Source organism: Dama dama, chromosome 20 (genome assembly GCF_033118175.1).
Source record: "Dama dama isolate Ldn47 chromosome 20, ASM3311817v1, whole genome shotgun sequence".
Classification (NCBI taxonomy): Eukaryota; Metazoa; Chordata; class Mammalia; order Artiodactyla; family Cervidae; genus Dama; species Dama dama.
This window is the reverse complement of record NC_083700.1, coordinates 93,092,111-93,109,629: the sequence shown is the minus strand read 5'-3', so window position 1 is coordinate 93,109,629 and position 17,519 is coordinate 93,092,111. Positions and strand designations below refer to the sequence as shown.

The 17,519-nt window shown below is 38.2% G+C and overlaps 1 protein-coding gene across 5 annotated transcripts in view; it reads left to right on the top strand.

Moving 5' to 3' along the window:
* Positions 1–10,047: 10,047 nt before the first annotated feature.
* Positions 10,048–17,519, top strand: part of ELAVL4 (ELAV like RNA binding protein 4) — a 91,236-nt gene continuing 83,764 nt past the window's right edge. For 2 of the 5 annotated variants that reach the window (XM_061120043.1, XM_061120040.1), the window contains exon 1: positions 10,048–10,130. In XM_061120043.1, coding sequence (XP_060976026.1) covers positions 10,083–10,130 — 48 coding nt within the window. In that variant the 5' untranslated portion in view covers positions 10,048–10,082. Of the gene's footprint in view, positions 10,131–10,494; positions 10,612–13,260; positions 13,433–14,086; positions 14,203–17,519 lie in introns of those variants that run through there. The other 3 variants (XM_061120039.1, XM_061120042.1, XM_061120041.1) reach the window with 3 other exon arrangements.

The following is a 17,519-nucleotide window of genomic DNA, read 5'->3' as shown; positions in this document are numbered from 1 at the left end:
GTTTATATGTTAGATTTTCCTAAGATTTTACTTTGAAAAATTCACTTGCTGGAAAAAAGTTTGAAAGCAAATCCTCTGGAGTTACCAACTGGCTAGAAATGGCGTGGTAGTCCTATAGTACAGAACTATCTGCTCTCCTTTTAAACTAACTACATATTTATCCATCTGTATATAATGATTTAACTTTACACACATGTACATATGCATATTAAATATTAATTAATGTTACTGTCCGTATAGGTAGTTATATTAGTTACATGATATTTAGAGTACACTATTAATTCTCCTAAACACTTGAATTTCCTAGTTTTTGTAGAGTTGTGGTTGTTTGGAGCATGGGAATGTGAGGAGGTGATGAATTTATACTCCAAGCTGTAACATCAGCAGCACTTTCCTCTTTTCCGTACTTTCTACATCATCTGGGCCTTATTGGAGTTCTCTGTGATTGAAGACCTCTCCGGCTATACAAGCACAACTTCAGTGTGCAAACCCTCCCATTATACTCATTAAATAAGGTTGCAGCCAGAGCATCTCCCCCTCTAGCAATAAAATATTGTCTCTGTTGAAACCTCATGGCTTCAGCTCTTGGGTTTATTCTAAAGAGAGACTTCCACTTTATAGAGTTTCTGATTTTAGTCACTTGAACATTTATTAGAGGGGAAAAGATCATTCTTTAGTAGAGATTTCTCACTTAAGAAAAAAATGATTTTGTGCAAGGGTAAATTCCAAAAGTTAATTTTTTTAGAACCATCTTTGAGATTCGTCTATTTATCATTTATTTCTGAGAGGCCATATCTTCACCTGCCATGTGAATATATTCATTTTACTTTAACAAATTATTTAGACTGCCAACTATGAGACAGCCACTGTGCTCAGCTGGAGGGAAACAAAGACAGATAAGAACAATCCTTGCCCTGGAGTACCTTGAAAACAGCTCCAGGAGACAGACCTGTAAACAACTGTGGTAATTCTCTGGCATGAATTCTGTGGAGGCAGGAAGAACAAGCAGCTATGAAAGCTCAGATAATGAAGCAGCTAATTTTGCCTGGTGAGACTGAAGCCTTGAAGGATGGGTATGATTTTTTCTAGGGAGAGAAGTCATACCAAAAGGAATGAAATAGCAGGGGGAAAAACCATGGGATAGAAAGGCCAAGTGATGTAGGAGATTAGAGTGGCCAGCTTAGAGCGGTATATATGGAAGGGAATTTCCCAGAGAAGTCAGAAAGCTTAAATGAAGGTCAGATTATAAGGAGTCTTGAACATCATACCGCATAATTGTATTTGATATAGGCAGTGAGGATCATGAAGGTTTTTCAGGTTAAAAAGTCACAGAACATAGATTGAATCATATGAACTTGACAGGATTTGACTGCTTTTGACCTAGAAAAACAATTTTATATGTTCAGCCTAATATAAAAAATAGTTAACATTTTGAGTACTTAACAGTATGTCATAAACCCTGTAATACATGCCTTATATCCATTATCTCATTTAATCTTCACAACCTCAGATTGTTGTCCTCATTTTAAGTATGATGACACCAAGAGTATCTCTGAACTTAAATCAAGATGCTAGTCAAATTTTTTATTTTTAACCTACCATCTACAGTTCTGTAGTTTATTAAAATAACTCTAATGGCCAAACTAGGTATTGGAGGAACATGATACTAATCTGGCTCTTCATTTGGGGCAGTTTTTAAAATCTTCTTCAAAAACTTGATTTCCCTTTAGCCAGTATTCTTATGCTGTAACATCAGTTGAAAAATCTGAGTTAGCCTTACCAAAAATTTTGTTTGCTAATTAAAAGCTATTTATATATAGACCCTGACGTATTAGAGCTGGCATCCAGTTTCACTTCTTCTTTACTCAAAAACATTCTGGTCCAAAGAGAACAAGTGATTTGCCCAAAGTCTATAATTATTAGTGATAGATGGAACTGACCTTGAGATCTCCTGACTCCTCTCTGTTCCCTTGCAATTTAAAATGGATCTTACTTTCAAGAACACACATTTAACACCTATTGTGCATGAGGGCCATTGTTCTAGGCATGTTCTTCGGTAATACCCTTATACATGGATATGTGTAAAACTTCTTGTTAGTTTGATGGCACAATTTGGCTATATACTGATACCAACTGAAAAGATAGGTGGGGAGAATCTGTCTCTTGCTTATTTGTATCTTGTAACTGACACACATAGACTGTGTGGACTTGTTAATAAATTTTAACAGTGAAGAATTCCATTGAAATCACCGCCTTTGTGCATTTTGTTTTCTTGTACCCCAAGGTGCCCCTATACTAATAGACAGTAAAGAACAAATTTCAAGCAGGAGTTTGTATCTGAATTGTGAAATCTTTAAGATGACAAAAGAGTTTCAAAATTCTTGAAAAAGAAGTTTTAATAATATACATAGCATATATGACACTCAAAGTTTATATTCCTAGGGTTTTGAAGGCTAGCAAAACCTTCAAGCATTCTCATTTTATTGGCAATGTAAAAATAATCAGATGTGATGATTAATTGATTATCCCATGATCCATTTTATGGCTAATAAAGTAGGCAAGGTAGGTATTGTGCTTAGTCACTCAGTCGTCTCCGACTCTTTGCAACCCCATGGACCACAGCCGCCAGGCTCCTCTGTCCATGGGGATTCTTCAGGTAAGAATACTGGAATGGGTTGCCATGCCCTCTGCCAGGAATCTTCCCAACCCAGGAATCGAACCCAGGTCTCCCGCACTGCAGGCGTATTCTTTACCATCTAAGCCACCTACCAGGGAAGCCCAAGGTAGGTATTAAATGGTATTAAATAACAGTAAGTACCAGTTTGGGGTAAAACTGTCCACAGAAGCTTAGGTTATATGTAACATAGTTTGTAAAACCTTGATGTAGGGTTTAAAACTGTGATTTTAGTTATTCACTCTTCTCAATAAAGGAGCAGACTGAATAGTGAGGTCAGTAACAATAATCCTTTTAAAAGAACTTAAGTATAATTTCTGTAATAACCTAGAATTGATGGTGACTTGATAAAATAAAAGTTATATTATTTGTGAATAATGTTAGAGTAGGACCAGGGCTTCTCTAGGAGCTGAAATTTCACAGGAGCCCAACATTATTGTGGTTACATAGAGCATAATGTTAGATAATTTCATAATATCATAGAGCAAGGTTAGCATGAAATCAGTATTTGTAACCTACCAGGCTTTGGGGGTTACAATGTTAAAACTTCTGTTCAAAAATCTTATATTAAAAAAATACTCATCCTTGTTAAAGGTGTGATCCTTTTTAAGGAGGTATTTTGAACTTGAATCTGCTGTTGCTAAGGTGTTGCTAAGGGAAATGAGCTACTCAGCACTAATGTATAACTTTACTCTTCTGCCTAAAAGTAGTTAAATCATTCCCCCAGCTTCAGAGTCAGAGAGGGAAAGAACTAAAAAGGGTCAAGTGGACAGTTGCCTCTTTCTGACAGTTATATAGCATGCTTCTTGTTTTTCACATTTTTTTATTCACTTTTCATAGAGAAAGGAAGTGACCTTCCTAGGCATAAGAGGGTTGAAAAGGTAAACTAGGCTGCTGAGTAGGACAGGGCTTGTAATGAATGTAGACTGTCCCTGGCTAAGGCAGAAGGAAGTGCTTGACCACTGAGAGAAATGCTTCTGCTGATGACCAACCTCAACAAAGGGCTTTTTACAATAAACCAGCAAGCTGTCAGAGTGGTTTGAAAAAAGAAAATTATGTATCAATGGATGAAGCACCAAATCATGGTGCCCTAAGCATTTGGTTCAAAGTTCTTCTAAAATATTTGGAATTAATTATTTATGTTCTTTTATTGTGTGCCCATTATGTTCCAGGTACTGATATTCTACGTACTGGAGTTGTAAGGGAAATAACATACAATTTCTACCCTTCAAGCTCACCGTACAGTGTGAGAGTAACAAAGACCTCTAATTCATCAAGTACAATCTGCAATAGAATTGTTTGAAAATCGTTGAAGTTCAGAATTACGCTCAGAGTTGAGTTTTTGATAAATAAAATTTTGAAAATTTTGGAAACTTTAACGTCTTGGGGAGTTAGTTGACAATTCTATCTGAAGATCCGGCACTCTTACCTTTACTTTCAGAGATGGAGGAGGGACTCGAACACACAAAATAAGAGCAGGCAAAAACGTGTCCCTGTAATTATCAATGACCAGGAATCTATCACCGCGTGGTGGCAGAATACTAAAATTACAGGTGTAAGTTAGGTGGTTGGGGGTTTTTTATTTTAATTATTGTTATTGTTTTAGATGTCAGCACATATCAATAGTATTATTCTGAATGTTAGTTTCTGATTATAGAGTAACAGTGAATAAGATTTAAATTTTTTCAGTGTACACTTTTCTATATAAGGTAGAATTTATAGCAAAAAAAAGTGGGACTGAGGTTAAACATATTTAAGCTTGAAACCTAAATTTACATCTTTCTAGCTGTGTGATCTTGTGCAAATCACTTAAATTCTCTAATCTTTCATTTTCTTATTGGGAATCTCAGACTTGTGAGATTAAATGGGATTTATAAGCAAAGCACCTAATGCAATGTTTGACACACAGTAGATGCTTAATAAATGCTAATTCTTGTTTTGGTTTTTTTTTTTTTTTTTCCCATAGACGTGCTTACTGAATAAGAGGTTGTCTTTCCCACAGTCATCATATCATAATTTTCCTCTGTTTACAACTTTTAAAAACTGGAATGGATTCAGTTCAGCTCAGTTCAGTCGCTCAGTCGTGTCTCTTTGCGACCCCATGAACCGCAGCACGCCAGGCCTTCCCTGTCCATTGCCAACTCCTGGAGTTGACCCAAACTCATGTCCATTGAGTCGGTAATGCCATCCAACTATCTCGTCCTCTGTCATCCCCTTCTCCTCCTGCCCTCAATCTTTCCTAGCATCAGGGTCTTTTCAAATGAGTCAGCTCTTCGCATCAGGTGGCCAAAGTATGGATTCAGAGGAGATCTCAAAAGGGGTCTAACTAGAATGAGCTGACTGCCAATATCCCCTTCCTGTCCTCCTTTTCAACCTTTGAACCTATATGAAATATTCTCCACTTTCCAGAACAAACCCTGTCATTCTTCAAGCCTACCTTCAGTTCCAGCTTCTCTCATGAAGCCTCCTCCCATCTCTCCAGATGATATCCTCACCATTGACTACCCTTCAGTATTTCATTTTGATACTATTTTCTTTACATTCTTCTTTCTACTATTAGGATTGATGCATAGAAGGAAGCTCCTTTCCCAGCCAGACTGTAAGCTCCTTGGTGCATATTATGACTTGTGTTTCTTTCTATTTTTTATGCTAAGAATTTAGTACTGAACTTCACCCACAGGACCGAGTAAATGTTTATCTGCAGCAGAAATTTTTCATTAGAATTGGAACAGACCATTCAGCCTTTCTTAGTTATTATTGTCTTTTTATTCTCTAATTATTTTGAGAGACTTTGAATTGTATTTTCTTCAACAAGATTGCCTTATCTTGTAGCTAGGTACTAATTCATACAGTTTTTCCGTATTCTCCAGTGTTAATAATAATAACTACCATTTAGAGTGCTGCCTCCACCAAGCCCGAATCTACTTAATTCTGGAAACAAACTTTAATGGAAGTATTATTTTACCCATTTTTACAGATGAGGATATTAAAGTTTAAGGAGCCTAGCACATCTTTTCCTCCTGAGAAGGTGTTTGTGCATGCGTGTGTGCTCAGTCGCTCAGCTGAGTCTGACTCTTTGCGACACCGTGGACTGCAGCCTGCCAGGCTCCTCTGTCCATGGAATTTTCCAGGCAAGAATATGGAAGTGGGTTGCCATTTCCTACTCCAGGGATTTTCCCTACCAAGGAGTCAAACCGATGTCTCCAGCGTCAGCAGGCAGATTCTTTACCACTGAGCCACCTGGGAAGCATCAAGAAGATGTTCAGCAACCCCTAACGAATCAAAAGTAATAGGCTGTGGGATAGTATTTGAGGTGACAAGTGCAACTGTTGATCTTCATTCATTCCCTATGAGTGGAGTGCCGTCTGGAGTCAATCTCTGTACTGTAAGGGGCTGAGAACAAAGAAGCTGATTCAGTGTTTGCTGAGCAGATACTCTATGGAAAAGGTTTCGCCAGTTTTGGAAGAGGAAGTTGGGGACAGGGCTGGGAACTCAATTGTGCCTGCTTAGATTTTGTGCTTTGTAGCTTTATTTGTCTCTCACTCCAAATTTACAGCCTGGTCACAATGAAGGATTAAATGAGATACATTTTGTGGGCATGCCTAGTTAGAAGCACATTGCAGAAAAACCTTTTGGACATTTTTAGTTGAGAAAAAAGTCAAACATGCCTTCCATCTTCCCTTTCCTTTCTCTTTTAGTCTGTGCCCATCTTCCTCATTCATTCAATATGTGTATACTATGTATATTTTTCTGTGATTGTGGAGGGGAGCTCTTACTTTTTTAGATGAGGAAAACATCCTTCTAGAATTCTTAGCTATAAAAATTGTCACTACTGTGATTGTTGGATGAGATTGTGCATATCAAGTGCCTAGTACAGTGTCTGATATATGGTAGACTCCTAGTAAATCAGCAGTGTTTATTCACACTTTTTAAGTCCTACTATTTCTTTCTTTCTTCTCCTCTTCCCTCCCCTCTACTCCCCTTTACCTTCATCTTTCCCTCTTCCTTCTACTTCTCCTCTCCCTCCTTCTTCCCCAAATTACCTTCCTTGTCTTTTACAGTATACCTATTTTTTTATTTGTAGTTACAGAATTATAAATGAGTCCAGAGTTTTAAAAGACCCTACGCTGAATTATTTTCAATGTTGTATTAATCTAGTTAAACACTATATCCTTTTGTGAATATTTATATCTATACTAGGGTTTTTTTTCTTTGTTTTTTATTTTTAGTACAGCTCATCTGAACTGAAATGAAAAAGCCTCAAATCCCTTAACACTGGGGTCTTCAGAAATCTCTGTGTGTTTGCACATTGACCCTGCTGAGTTCTCTTAAGTGATGATGAAGAATGTATCAGTGAAAAGTCCAGTCAGGGACACCCTAAATTAGATTTCTTGGATAAATGTGTATTTACCATTTTTTAAAATGTTGTAAGTAAGACAATGTTCTTGTCTTTTAAATTTTCTTTCCCAGAAAGACACCCTGGTTATTTAAGAGTGTGGTCAGAGGCACATTTGAAAAATCATGCATTGTTTCTGGGAAGAAGCCTCTGCTTTCAGCTGCTGTTCTAGCATAGACTTCTGAGTATGGAAAGAAATCAGGGAGATCGAGTGTGTACCTACCCTTAAGTTAGTTTCCCTGCCTAGGTGAACTCTTGGCCATTTAAGTGGACTAGACATCCATTTGTCATATTTCTCACAGAGTAGCATTCTTACAGCTCTTTCCCATAATCCATAGTAGATAAAACTACTTAGGAAAGAGAAAGGCATCACACAGTCAGGTCATATATTAATATCTCTAATAGAACATCAACAGTGAGTTCCTGATCATACTGATAGACTCTGTGTCATTCTGGCACGTTCTTCTTTCCTCTGTGGTATGTTTGCATTTTCTTATAAAATTTGACTTATTGTTTCTACAAGAAAAAAAAAAATAGACAAAACCAACACCACAATTTATCAAAGGAAAATTAGGCTTTAAATTTTCTCAAAAGCCCTTAAATATAGTATGCCATTGTCTGGGCATACTGATTGTATTTTCCCTAAAAGAAGAAATGCCAGCAGCTCTGGTTTATTTTTCAAAGGAAGAGAGAGAGGATAAAAAGAAATTGAACCACAGGAAAATGTCAGGTCATAGTCACTGATGATGCTATTTAAATGATGTGCCATAATCATATTAGACCAGAGCACAAGGAATTCCTGAATTCTGCATGACAGTGAAGAAGGGCTGGCAATTATCTCGTGTGTGTGTGTGTGTGTGTGTGTGTGTGTGTGTGTGTGTGTGTGTGTATGTGTCTGTTCACTCTACCTTTCCACCCCATTTTGCTAATTCAATTGAGGGGCAAGAAGAGGTAATCCAGACACCCGGAACAGGAGGAAAAGGTCTGCAGCTGTGCTCGGAGGGACTGGTGTGAAGAGAGGCTCAGTCTGACTTGGCTTGTGTGCTATTGCACGTGAATGCTCTGGAACTGCTCTAATCGACTGAAAATGAGCCGGCTACGGTCATATGGAACAGGTCTGTTTAGCCACATCTCTGGGTAGCATGGCAGATGGTAGACCGTCAATGGGTGGTATTGATTGGCTGGATTTGCCTTAGGGTAACAAGACTATGGGTCCTTAAAAACCCGCTTCATCTTATTTTCCTTTGTGCAGCTACGTACAGTTGTGGTTTTCTCTTCTCACTCCCCCAGCCCCCAATATCTCCTTTTTTCCCTTTCCAAATCAAAAGCCTTCCTTGGTAATCAAAATAGAGAGGTTACCTTGAGATAAACACTCTTTAAATTATCACCAAGGCAAGAAAACTCGAGAATATTTTATTTACTAGGCTGATTACATTTTAATGTTTGAAGAAAGTGACATTTTTAAATTAGTGTTTAAGGCATATGGTGAGTGTACAAATTAGCTTATTTCATACAACCAGAATTTGATGAGAGCAACTCCTCCTTCTCACTCCCTAGTTAAAAATTGTCATTTCAAACTTAATATATGCGAGGAGGTTAAATGGTATTAAGGGATGCTGACTTGACTTAAAGATGAAAAAGACAGTCACTGTTGTATGTGGCTAAATGTTATCTGGATGGGCTGGAAAAATACTAGTGTTGACATCTGTGTTTGCAAGAGGATGTGGAAGTTTCAGGGCTTTAATTTTGTCCAGCCAGGAAAACAAAATGCCAGGTATCTGTGTGCGTTGGTTTCTCTTTTAGATATGAGGGAACATAGAATGGTGCTTGCTTGCTCTGTGAGTAATAAAATCCTCCTTAAAAACAGGCCATATAATGATACAAGTGATGAGATTTATTTTTGTCAGATGGTTCTTTATCCTTTTAACATCATCCCTCCATCACTTGGGGCTTTCAACTTGAGACATTCTATTTATTCCTGGCAGAGTAGCAGATTAATTGGGATAGAATTGTACAAAGGAGATGCCAAGTTTAACTATACAGACAAAATAGTACACGACAGAATTGTTCCATTTCAAGGTAGATCCTAGGGAAAACGAACAGCACTGGGGAGATATATGTGATTAGTTTGCTCTTGTGGTTGTTAATAACTATTTGTATAATTGTGTTCTAAAAAGAGATGCTCAAGGCTTAGTTTTTTGTTTGTTTCCAGTATCTTTTAAGCTTGTGGTTATTTCCTATCATGAAAGATCATAGCAAAATATTACTCTGAAAAAAGTTAAAGTTAACACCCTTAAACTCTTGCCTCCATCTTGTGTGTGCTTCACTCATATGCACACTTTCGAATTGGGTTTTATCATGTGTCAATATTTCTTTCCCTTTGCTAAAAGAAAACATCTCCATGAAGATTTTGGTTTTCCCCCTTGCTCTGCGTTGATTGGATTTTTCCTTTTTCATCCTTTGCTGAATGAAACAAAGCTTGTTTGTGCTTCATTCTTCACAGTTCTTATTAGAATGGGTGGTGGTGTTTTGTTTCCTCACTATTAAGTCAGGAGAGGGAATTTTATTTGTTTATTTTGACAAGACACAGAGAGAGATACAAGACAGATGCCTGTTAGGATGCCGGCGTTTCTCATGTTACATTCTACACCAAAAGCTATTCCAAGGGAAAAAAACAAAACAAAACAATCTTTTAAGATGGTTCATTTGAATCTGTGCACTCTACCCACCTGGTGGTTATACAGTGAACTGTTACTTTAAAGAGTAGTTTAAACACCAGCCATGTTTGGGGCAGGCTGCTCTTGCAAAGAGAGCAGTACATATAACAGGAGTCTACTGTGTGTGAGATAAGGGGAAAATTCAGCTCACTGACTAGAGGTTTTAATGTGCGAACTCTAGGGAAATAATATATTGACTGTTCCGTGGCACGCAAGAAAATTGAAGAACCCTTTGCAGACGGAGTGCTTTGCAAAGGATTCTATCTGTTTCTCTTAAAACAAAATCTGTGGCAAGATGTTTGAAATCAGCAGGACGCTTAATGCTGCTTTGTTAAATAATGAGGTAATATTTTGTCACTTTTTTCTGGGCAGCATCTGTTTTTTCCCCCCTCTTCATTTTTTCCTGTGTGTTTATGAAGGATTCCTTTTCTTTCTTTCTTTCTTTCTTTCTTCTTTTTTTTTTTTTTTCCTTCTCACTGAAGTCAAGGAAATACAATTCACGCTTCCATTTCCGTTCCTTCCTTTCGGTGCTTTTGGAGAATTTGGTTGTCTTTTTTTTATTTGCAGTTTCAGCCGGCTGCTGTTTCCTAGCCCATTGTGCCACGTAAGGCTTCTCCACTGCGCGGAGTAGGTAGTTATTAACGCTGAATTGGCTTCTGGTACAGTCCATCTGGACTCTGTATGGGAAAGCTGTCTGCCGGCGACTGATGCTGAGATATCTGCAACCTTTGGGATGTGAGCATGGTGGCGAGGGGCTGACTGATAGGAGATTACTTCTTTTAAGGGAAATTGTTATTAATGAGTCAAGAAACTGCTCATTTATGGTAAGAAGGATACAGCGGCGCTGGCAGCCCCACCGCTCTAGGATATCATTTTTAGGTTGCCTTTGCTGCTGGAGTGAGACAAGTTTCTTCCCGTGGTGGTGGTGGCTTGTGGTGGAAAAAAAAAAAAAATCATGCATGACTGGGAGACTCGCCTGCCTGATTCTTGCGATAATAGATTGAGAATCTGTTGCTTTACAAATGTCACACCACTGATGTAGCGGTCAGCCCCTCACTCTGAAAGATGAATGGTACTATTGGAAATGCAATAATAAGGTTGACTTTTCCCAACAATAGGATTCTGCCTTTGTCTTTAGAGAAAAGGCCTCTGAGGACATTTGTGCGTTTGTTTGAGGATTCTGTTGAAAGACTTTAGAGTGGAGGTTTTTGGAGAAGTGATCGATGTACAAAGTGCATGGATTTTTTAGCCTAGCAAAACCAGCTAATGATTTATACTGTAATATACAGTTACTATTTTGGAAAAGTGGCCGAAATATTTTCTGATACACCTAATGTTAATTTATGGCTCACTAAGCGTGCTGATATTAGTATGGATGGGAGAAAAAGATTTTAAGAAATTCTGACTTTTATAAGCTCCAAAGAAATATACAGTAAATATTTCGTTCCCAGTGGGCTGTTTTTATTTGTGTGTTTGTCAGCATTGTGTTCATGTTTACTTTTCATAGTATCTTGATATTGGTGAAATTGCACTCCGAGTTTCTATTGTTGATTTGGGGCACTTGTACCTGCTCTGGGTACAGATACTGAACTCTTTAGAGTGCGTAACCTGTGCATTTGTCCTCCGTAAACAGTTCAAAGGATTCTGTAATACTACTGTGACTCGTAGGACTCTTTATACATTTGTTCAAGAAATTATTTTAAAAGTTTATGTAATTCAGTATTGTTCCACTTGATAGGATTATGGTTTTAACATTTCTACTTTTCTGTTTCATGTACTTTCATTTCTAATAGCTGGATTTATTTATATTCAAGTGTAATTGTTCATATTGTATATATAACAGATATTGTTTTATGGTGTATCTGTATTTATAATGTGTGTGTGTATATCTATATATTTGTTTATTTGTATCTGTGTGTTCATGAAATAGTAGCTTGGAGAGAATAGTTTTAATTTTTAATGTAAAGGTTATTTTCTTTGATAACAATTTTTCACAGACCCATTTATTCTTGGACTTTGAAGCCCAGAGTGTAGCATGATTTTCGGCCTGGCCTGTATTTCCACATGGCCCTATCCCATCCCGCTGTCAACTACAGCCAAAGATTAAAAATTGTGTTAAACTGTCTTGAGTAATATTTGTTACTTCTGTGTATTTATTGAGGAACAAATTGACTAAATTATGAATTAAATAAATAGTGATAAAACAGCCTTTGGGGTAAAAGTGAAACATAAACTCCTCGGATAAGCCACTTTAAAACCCAAAGTAGAACAACAACAACAAAAAATTATACCACTGAAGGCTTGGTAGCATAGAGGTTGTGAAATGTATAAAATAGGCAGACAAACTGTATACATCACCACACACTATTTCAGGAGGCCAAAATAAAAAGACATCCCTGGAAGGAGAGAAACAAAATCATGTGTTCAGTTAAGATGAGCACTCTGCACTGGTTATGAAATGAGGCTGTTGTCAAAAGTGTATTTTACCTTTCTCTGAAGCAGTAGAGAAAGCAAAGAGAGAATGTGTTCCAGTGGGTTTTTAAAAATTCCGATCATGCCCCCATCCAAGTTGAGAAATAAATTCATTTAAATAAATCATTCATCATTCTCTGTTTTGAAAAACTCAGGCAGAAGGCAGAAATGTAGAGGGTGGCAGCTGCCCCCCTTCTCCCCCAGTTTTTTTTTTTTTTTTTTTTCTGTTTATAAGGAAATAGTTTTCTGAAGCAAACTTGTATGAACCTAGTTCACAGAGCAAGCACAATCTCAAAATTTCTTTTAAGACACTGGCCATATTAGCTGCAGAAGGAGCATTACTTACTAAAAATCAGCAATATTGGGAAATAATAAAGTTAAAATGTAGATATATTTGCACATTAAAGTGCTTTTGTTGTATCTTTAAGCCCAGAGGCAGATCATTAAATATGCATTTCGCTAGAAAGCAACTGTCGAAAAAGATAAGGTGGTTGAAAACACTCTATGAGGGAAAAGCCCTCCTCTGAGGGGTGGGGTGGCACAGCCCTCAGGACAAGGGCAAGGGAGAACACTCCCACTGTTAAGGTTTGCAAGCCGCCAGTGACCTGCAGTTGTTACAGTACTTTTGAACTGGGAGGAGGGAAAAGGTAAAAATACAAGTATGGCTGTTGTTGCTTCAGCCTGGCCTTAATTACCAGACACAAGAAGCAGTTCAGAAATCTGGTCTCTGTTGTTGTAGAGGTCACCAAATCATTAACATCGTCAATCTGGCAGTAGCTAATTTAAATAGCACCTGATGTTGCAACGCCTCCCTCCGTTTCCCCAGCCAATCAGATCCTGGCTTCGGCTGACAGATGGTCCCATAAATGGATGTAAAAAGGGGAAGCTTCGAGCCAATTTCAGCAAGGCTCTGTTCAGTTGTTCTTATCTACATCCTAGAATCGGGGGTTTCAGCTCACTGCTCCTTTTCTTTCTTTTTTTTTTTTTTTCTCTCCCCCCACTCCCCCCATCAGATAATTGATTTACTTTACAATCATCCACACTGTGTTTGTGGATCTTTAAAAATATATAACAATAGTAGTCATTTAAAAATATATTCTGAAACCTTTGCAAATTTTAAGAGAAGAGTCGAAGCTCTGCGAGACCCAATATTTGCCAATAAGAATGGTTATGGTAGGTATGACTAGATTTATAATCTGTTGTTTGTGTTGCTGGAGGGAAGAGAAGCATCTCCACCTTGACCAGTCTAATGCTTGCACAAGAGTTTAGTTCTCTGCTGCTGTTTGGTTCCTACATTTACTATCTCTTTTGTGTAGACAGTGCGGGTAGGTCCTTTTATTGGGAAGCAGTGGGGAAATAGATTGTCATTTTTAACAGGTCATTGTCAATTTTCCCTTCAACATAAATGTGGGGGTGGAGAAGGGGAGGTGGGCTGAAATAATTGTTGGTTTGCTGAAAGAGGTTATATTACATGAGACAATAATGGCAAAAGAAGGATTTTCTTTTTTTAAGGGAGAGGGGGGTTTGTCTATGTGCCTGGGTTTTGTGGGGCTGGAGGTGGGTGCAGCCGGCTTAGGAATCTCTCCATTTCTGAGCTGGAAATTTAAACCTTGCGAGGCAGCTCCTGAATCCTGAACGTTGAGATGGGCAGTTGTGTTTCGGGGGACTGCGCAGTCAAAACGGCAAAGAGAGTGATTTATTTGGGCTTCAGTAAATGCTGCATCTTGTATTTCAAAGAGTTTCCTGTCATGACCTCATAAAAAAGAGGAGGCGGCTTGTATGTGTAGCGGTGCCTGGCGTGTTGAGTTGTTGCTTCCTTCTCTGGGCAGCAGCTCTGTTAGAAGGAATGTCAGCTTTTACATAACGTTCCTTTCCGCTTTTGACACGCTGTGTGAGGGTCCATCTTCTTCTGATCACAGATGGAGTGGAATGGCTTGAAGATGGTAAGTGAAAAGAGGAAGGCAGCTTGGAGATTCCAGCCGTGTGTGTGTCTGTGTGTGTGCATAAGGATGGTGGACCGTGCATTGTAAATCACTGTGCAGATCGTTTGTGTATGTGTGTGTTTGTTAGTATTTCTCTTTTCTGAAAACCAGAATCCATCTCCAAGTGTGATGGCACTGCATGCACACAAGACACACACACGCTGTCTCTTCCATCGAACTCACATTTTAGCCAAGGAAGGGTTGGTGTCTTTTTTGACAATCACAGTGTCACCATCACTGTTGGCTGGCGTGTCCACCGCCTCTGTGAGCTTTCAATGGAATTGCACGACTGTTAAAGTTAAAGGCACATTTCTTTTTCCGTCTCCTGCTCGGAGTGATGGGGAAGGCTGGGAATGAGGGGTGGAGGAGATGAGGTTCAGTACCAGCAGATGCAATTGTGGAACAGGACTTTTGGATGTGGAAGGGGAAGTGGAAAACCTTTCTGCCAAAGTAGTAGATCTATTTTTAGTATCATCTTTTTCTGAAAAAAAAAAAAAAAAAGAAGAAGAAGAAGAAGCAGGGAAACTCCTTGAGTCCCGCTCCTGTCGCCTGATGTTGACCCTGAAGATATGGCACAAAATGGCACGATCAGATGCCACGGGTGCCCACTTTGACTTTGAATTTCACTAGCAATAGCTTTCACGGGATTTCAAAGCTGGTATGGGGGAAGGCTGTAAATTCATATCAATCTCACTTATTTTTTGCTAGGAAAGCCTGGGGAGGACTTTCTCTCTGCATAGATGTTATAACAAAGCTGTGGTCTTTTTCCCATTCTTAGCGGATTGCCTTTGTCTGGCTGCTTGTTTTGATGGGTGTAAAACAAATAAGATTAGACCGAGCAGCCCAACTGAAAGCGATAGCTGGGAGGAAAACCCAATGAAAGGTTGCCGGGGAAACGAACAGAGGAAAAGCCGAGTAGGGAGCAGGTGGCTATCATGAGAACACACTGCAAACAGTGTAAAAAAAAGGGGGGGGGGGGGGGGACAGGACCTCGATTATCTTTGCTGTTCTTTGTGGCCGGCCCAACTTTAATTATTCTTTATAAATAGGTGTTAATTACATTTCTAACTCTGGTTTACAGTGATTTTTAGAAATCTATTTTTAAGCATCTGTTCTGTCTCCCCTGGCTTTTTTTTTTTTTTTTTGGTTTAAAGAGGGAGAGAGAGAGAGAAGGAGAGGGGGAAGGGAGGGTAGGGAATCTTGCTTTTTTTTCCTCTCTGCCTCTCTGTCTTTCCCCCTTTTCCCTGCTGTGAAATTGTACGTGCGAAAAATCGCAAGGAATCCTGTGAGGCCATTTGAAAAAAATGTAAATTATATTGAATGAAGTTGACGGAAGCATAATAGTGAACTCCCACAGCTGAGACGTTCTGCAAATGATTTCTTCGAAATTTCCAGCAAAATATCCATAGGAGAAATATAGGTAGAATAGATTTGCCCTAAGCAATGATTTTGTGCTAAGCGATATTGGTGTTTTTACTAAATCAGATATTGATAATACAGTTCCAGGGAGTTCATTGTATCCCTCATTTTATATCCCGAGTAGAAATTACTTTTTAAAATAATACATGAAAAGCTATATTCTAGTCTATTACTTCACCTTCATCTCTATGCCTCCAGCCGCAGGATTCATCAGGCTGCACCCTTGCAACTACTGCCTTCCATTTGGCATTTGGTCCTAGTCCTGGTCTTGGCATAAACTGAGTGAAAAACTGATTTTTTTCCAGCGTCTCTGAACGTCTGGGACCCATGCGTGCACTGGGTGATAGGCATCTCTCGCTTTTCCTCTCTCCAAGTGTGCTTTACTAGTGGTCTCTCTCTCATGATGGTGGGTACCAAAAGGACTGAAAGATATATTACTTAGGTTAATAGAAGGTATCATAAAAACAACTGAAAGTATGACCTATTATGGTTTCTTCCGGAGAGATAAATTAGGTACATGATGATTTTAAGCCCAAGAATGAAAGATTAAAAGGCACTGAAATGTGTTAAAAGGTTGGGAAATATAACTGGCTGTATTTGAAAGTACTCTTAATTTTACTCTCCCCAATGCAAATCTCCGTACCACCACCCTCCACCCTGATTCTTTCGTCCTTGCAGATGCTAATGTTTTATCTCCTTATTGGGGGATTTTTAAAATTTGTTTTGACTGTTGAGGTAATAATAAATAAACTTACATTTTTTGTCATACACTTAAACCTTTCTCTCATATCATGAATGTGTAACCATATGTCGCTATTAAAAATAGAATAGTTTTCTGATTATCTCGAATGTATTTTTTCTGAGAATGTTTTGGTATGTTTTAGTTAGGGGGAAAATAATTTCTGTAGGAAATGTCACCTTGGCTTGTGTTGTAAAAAAGACACGTGGTTCTACTGCTGACCTTCTTCGCTTCTTTGTCTTAAAAATATTAATACGTACTACCTGCATGTGGAGGTGTGTTTTTATGGAAGCACAAGGCTGAGTGTGCATTTATTAAGAAATGAAAATCTGATTGGGAATATTTCCGCAAAAAAACACCTGACTACATCGCAGTTTTAGTAATCAGAATGTTCATGTATCTTATTGTAAAATGCTTAAATAATTTAATATTTAAATTTTTGAATGTAGGTGAGTCAACAGCTGAAAAATCTCTTTGAAAATCATTGATTTATAGGACAATGTTAATATCTCATTAAAAAAACTAGCAAGCAACTTAACCATTCATTTGTGATCTCAGTTCCATTCATTCCTAACTGCCATTCTTTCAAGTCATCCTCCTGACCAGATAAAGATGAGTTTGCTTCTGTTTGATAGTTTTCCAAAGCCTTAAAACTTTTTTATCTTCCTGTAGCCTTTCCTTGGTCCTTTGAATAGTCAAGGATTTTATTATGATAGGAAGACTATATTGTTGTGAGGTAATAACAATAGAATATTTTTTAAAGAAAGAGAAAGAAAATGGGCTACACAGTTTAGTATTAAAACTCCATCTTGAAATAGAGTTTGAGACGTGTTAGACTTCAAATATTTTAAACTTAGCATTTCTATTGGGGATAATCTATTTAAATTTTTAAATCTGGAAATCATTGCATGAATAGTGCTCTGTGTGTGTGTGTTTAATACCTCTAAAAGAATTTATAAGTGAATCAAGGTGTTTTCCTCAAGTAAGGGTTACCATGAACAATAAAAGGGTTTCTTCAGGGCAGGTCTTTTTCTTTGGTTTGATTTCTTCCCTTTGCTCTTCTTTCCTTACTGTGGGTGGGTTCTCTCCCTATATGTAGACCAGAAGCTATTCCTTCCGT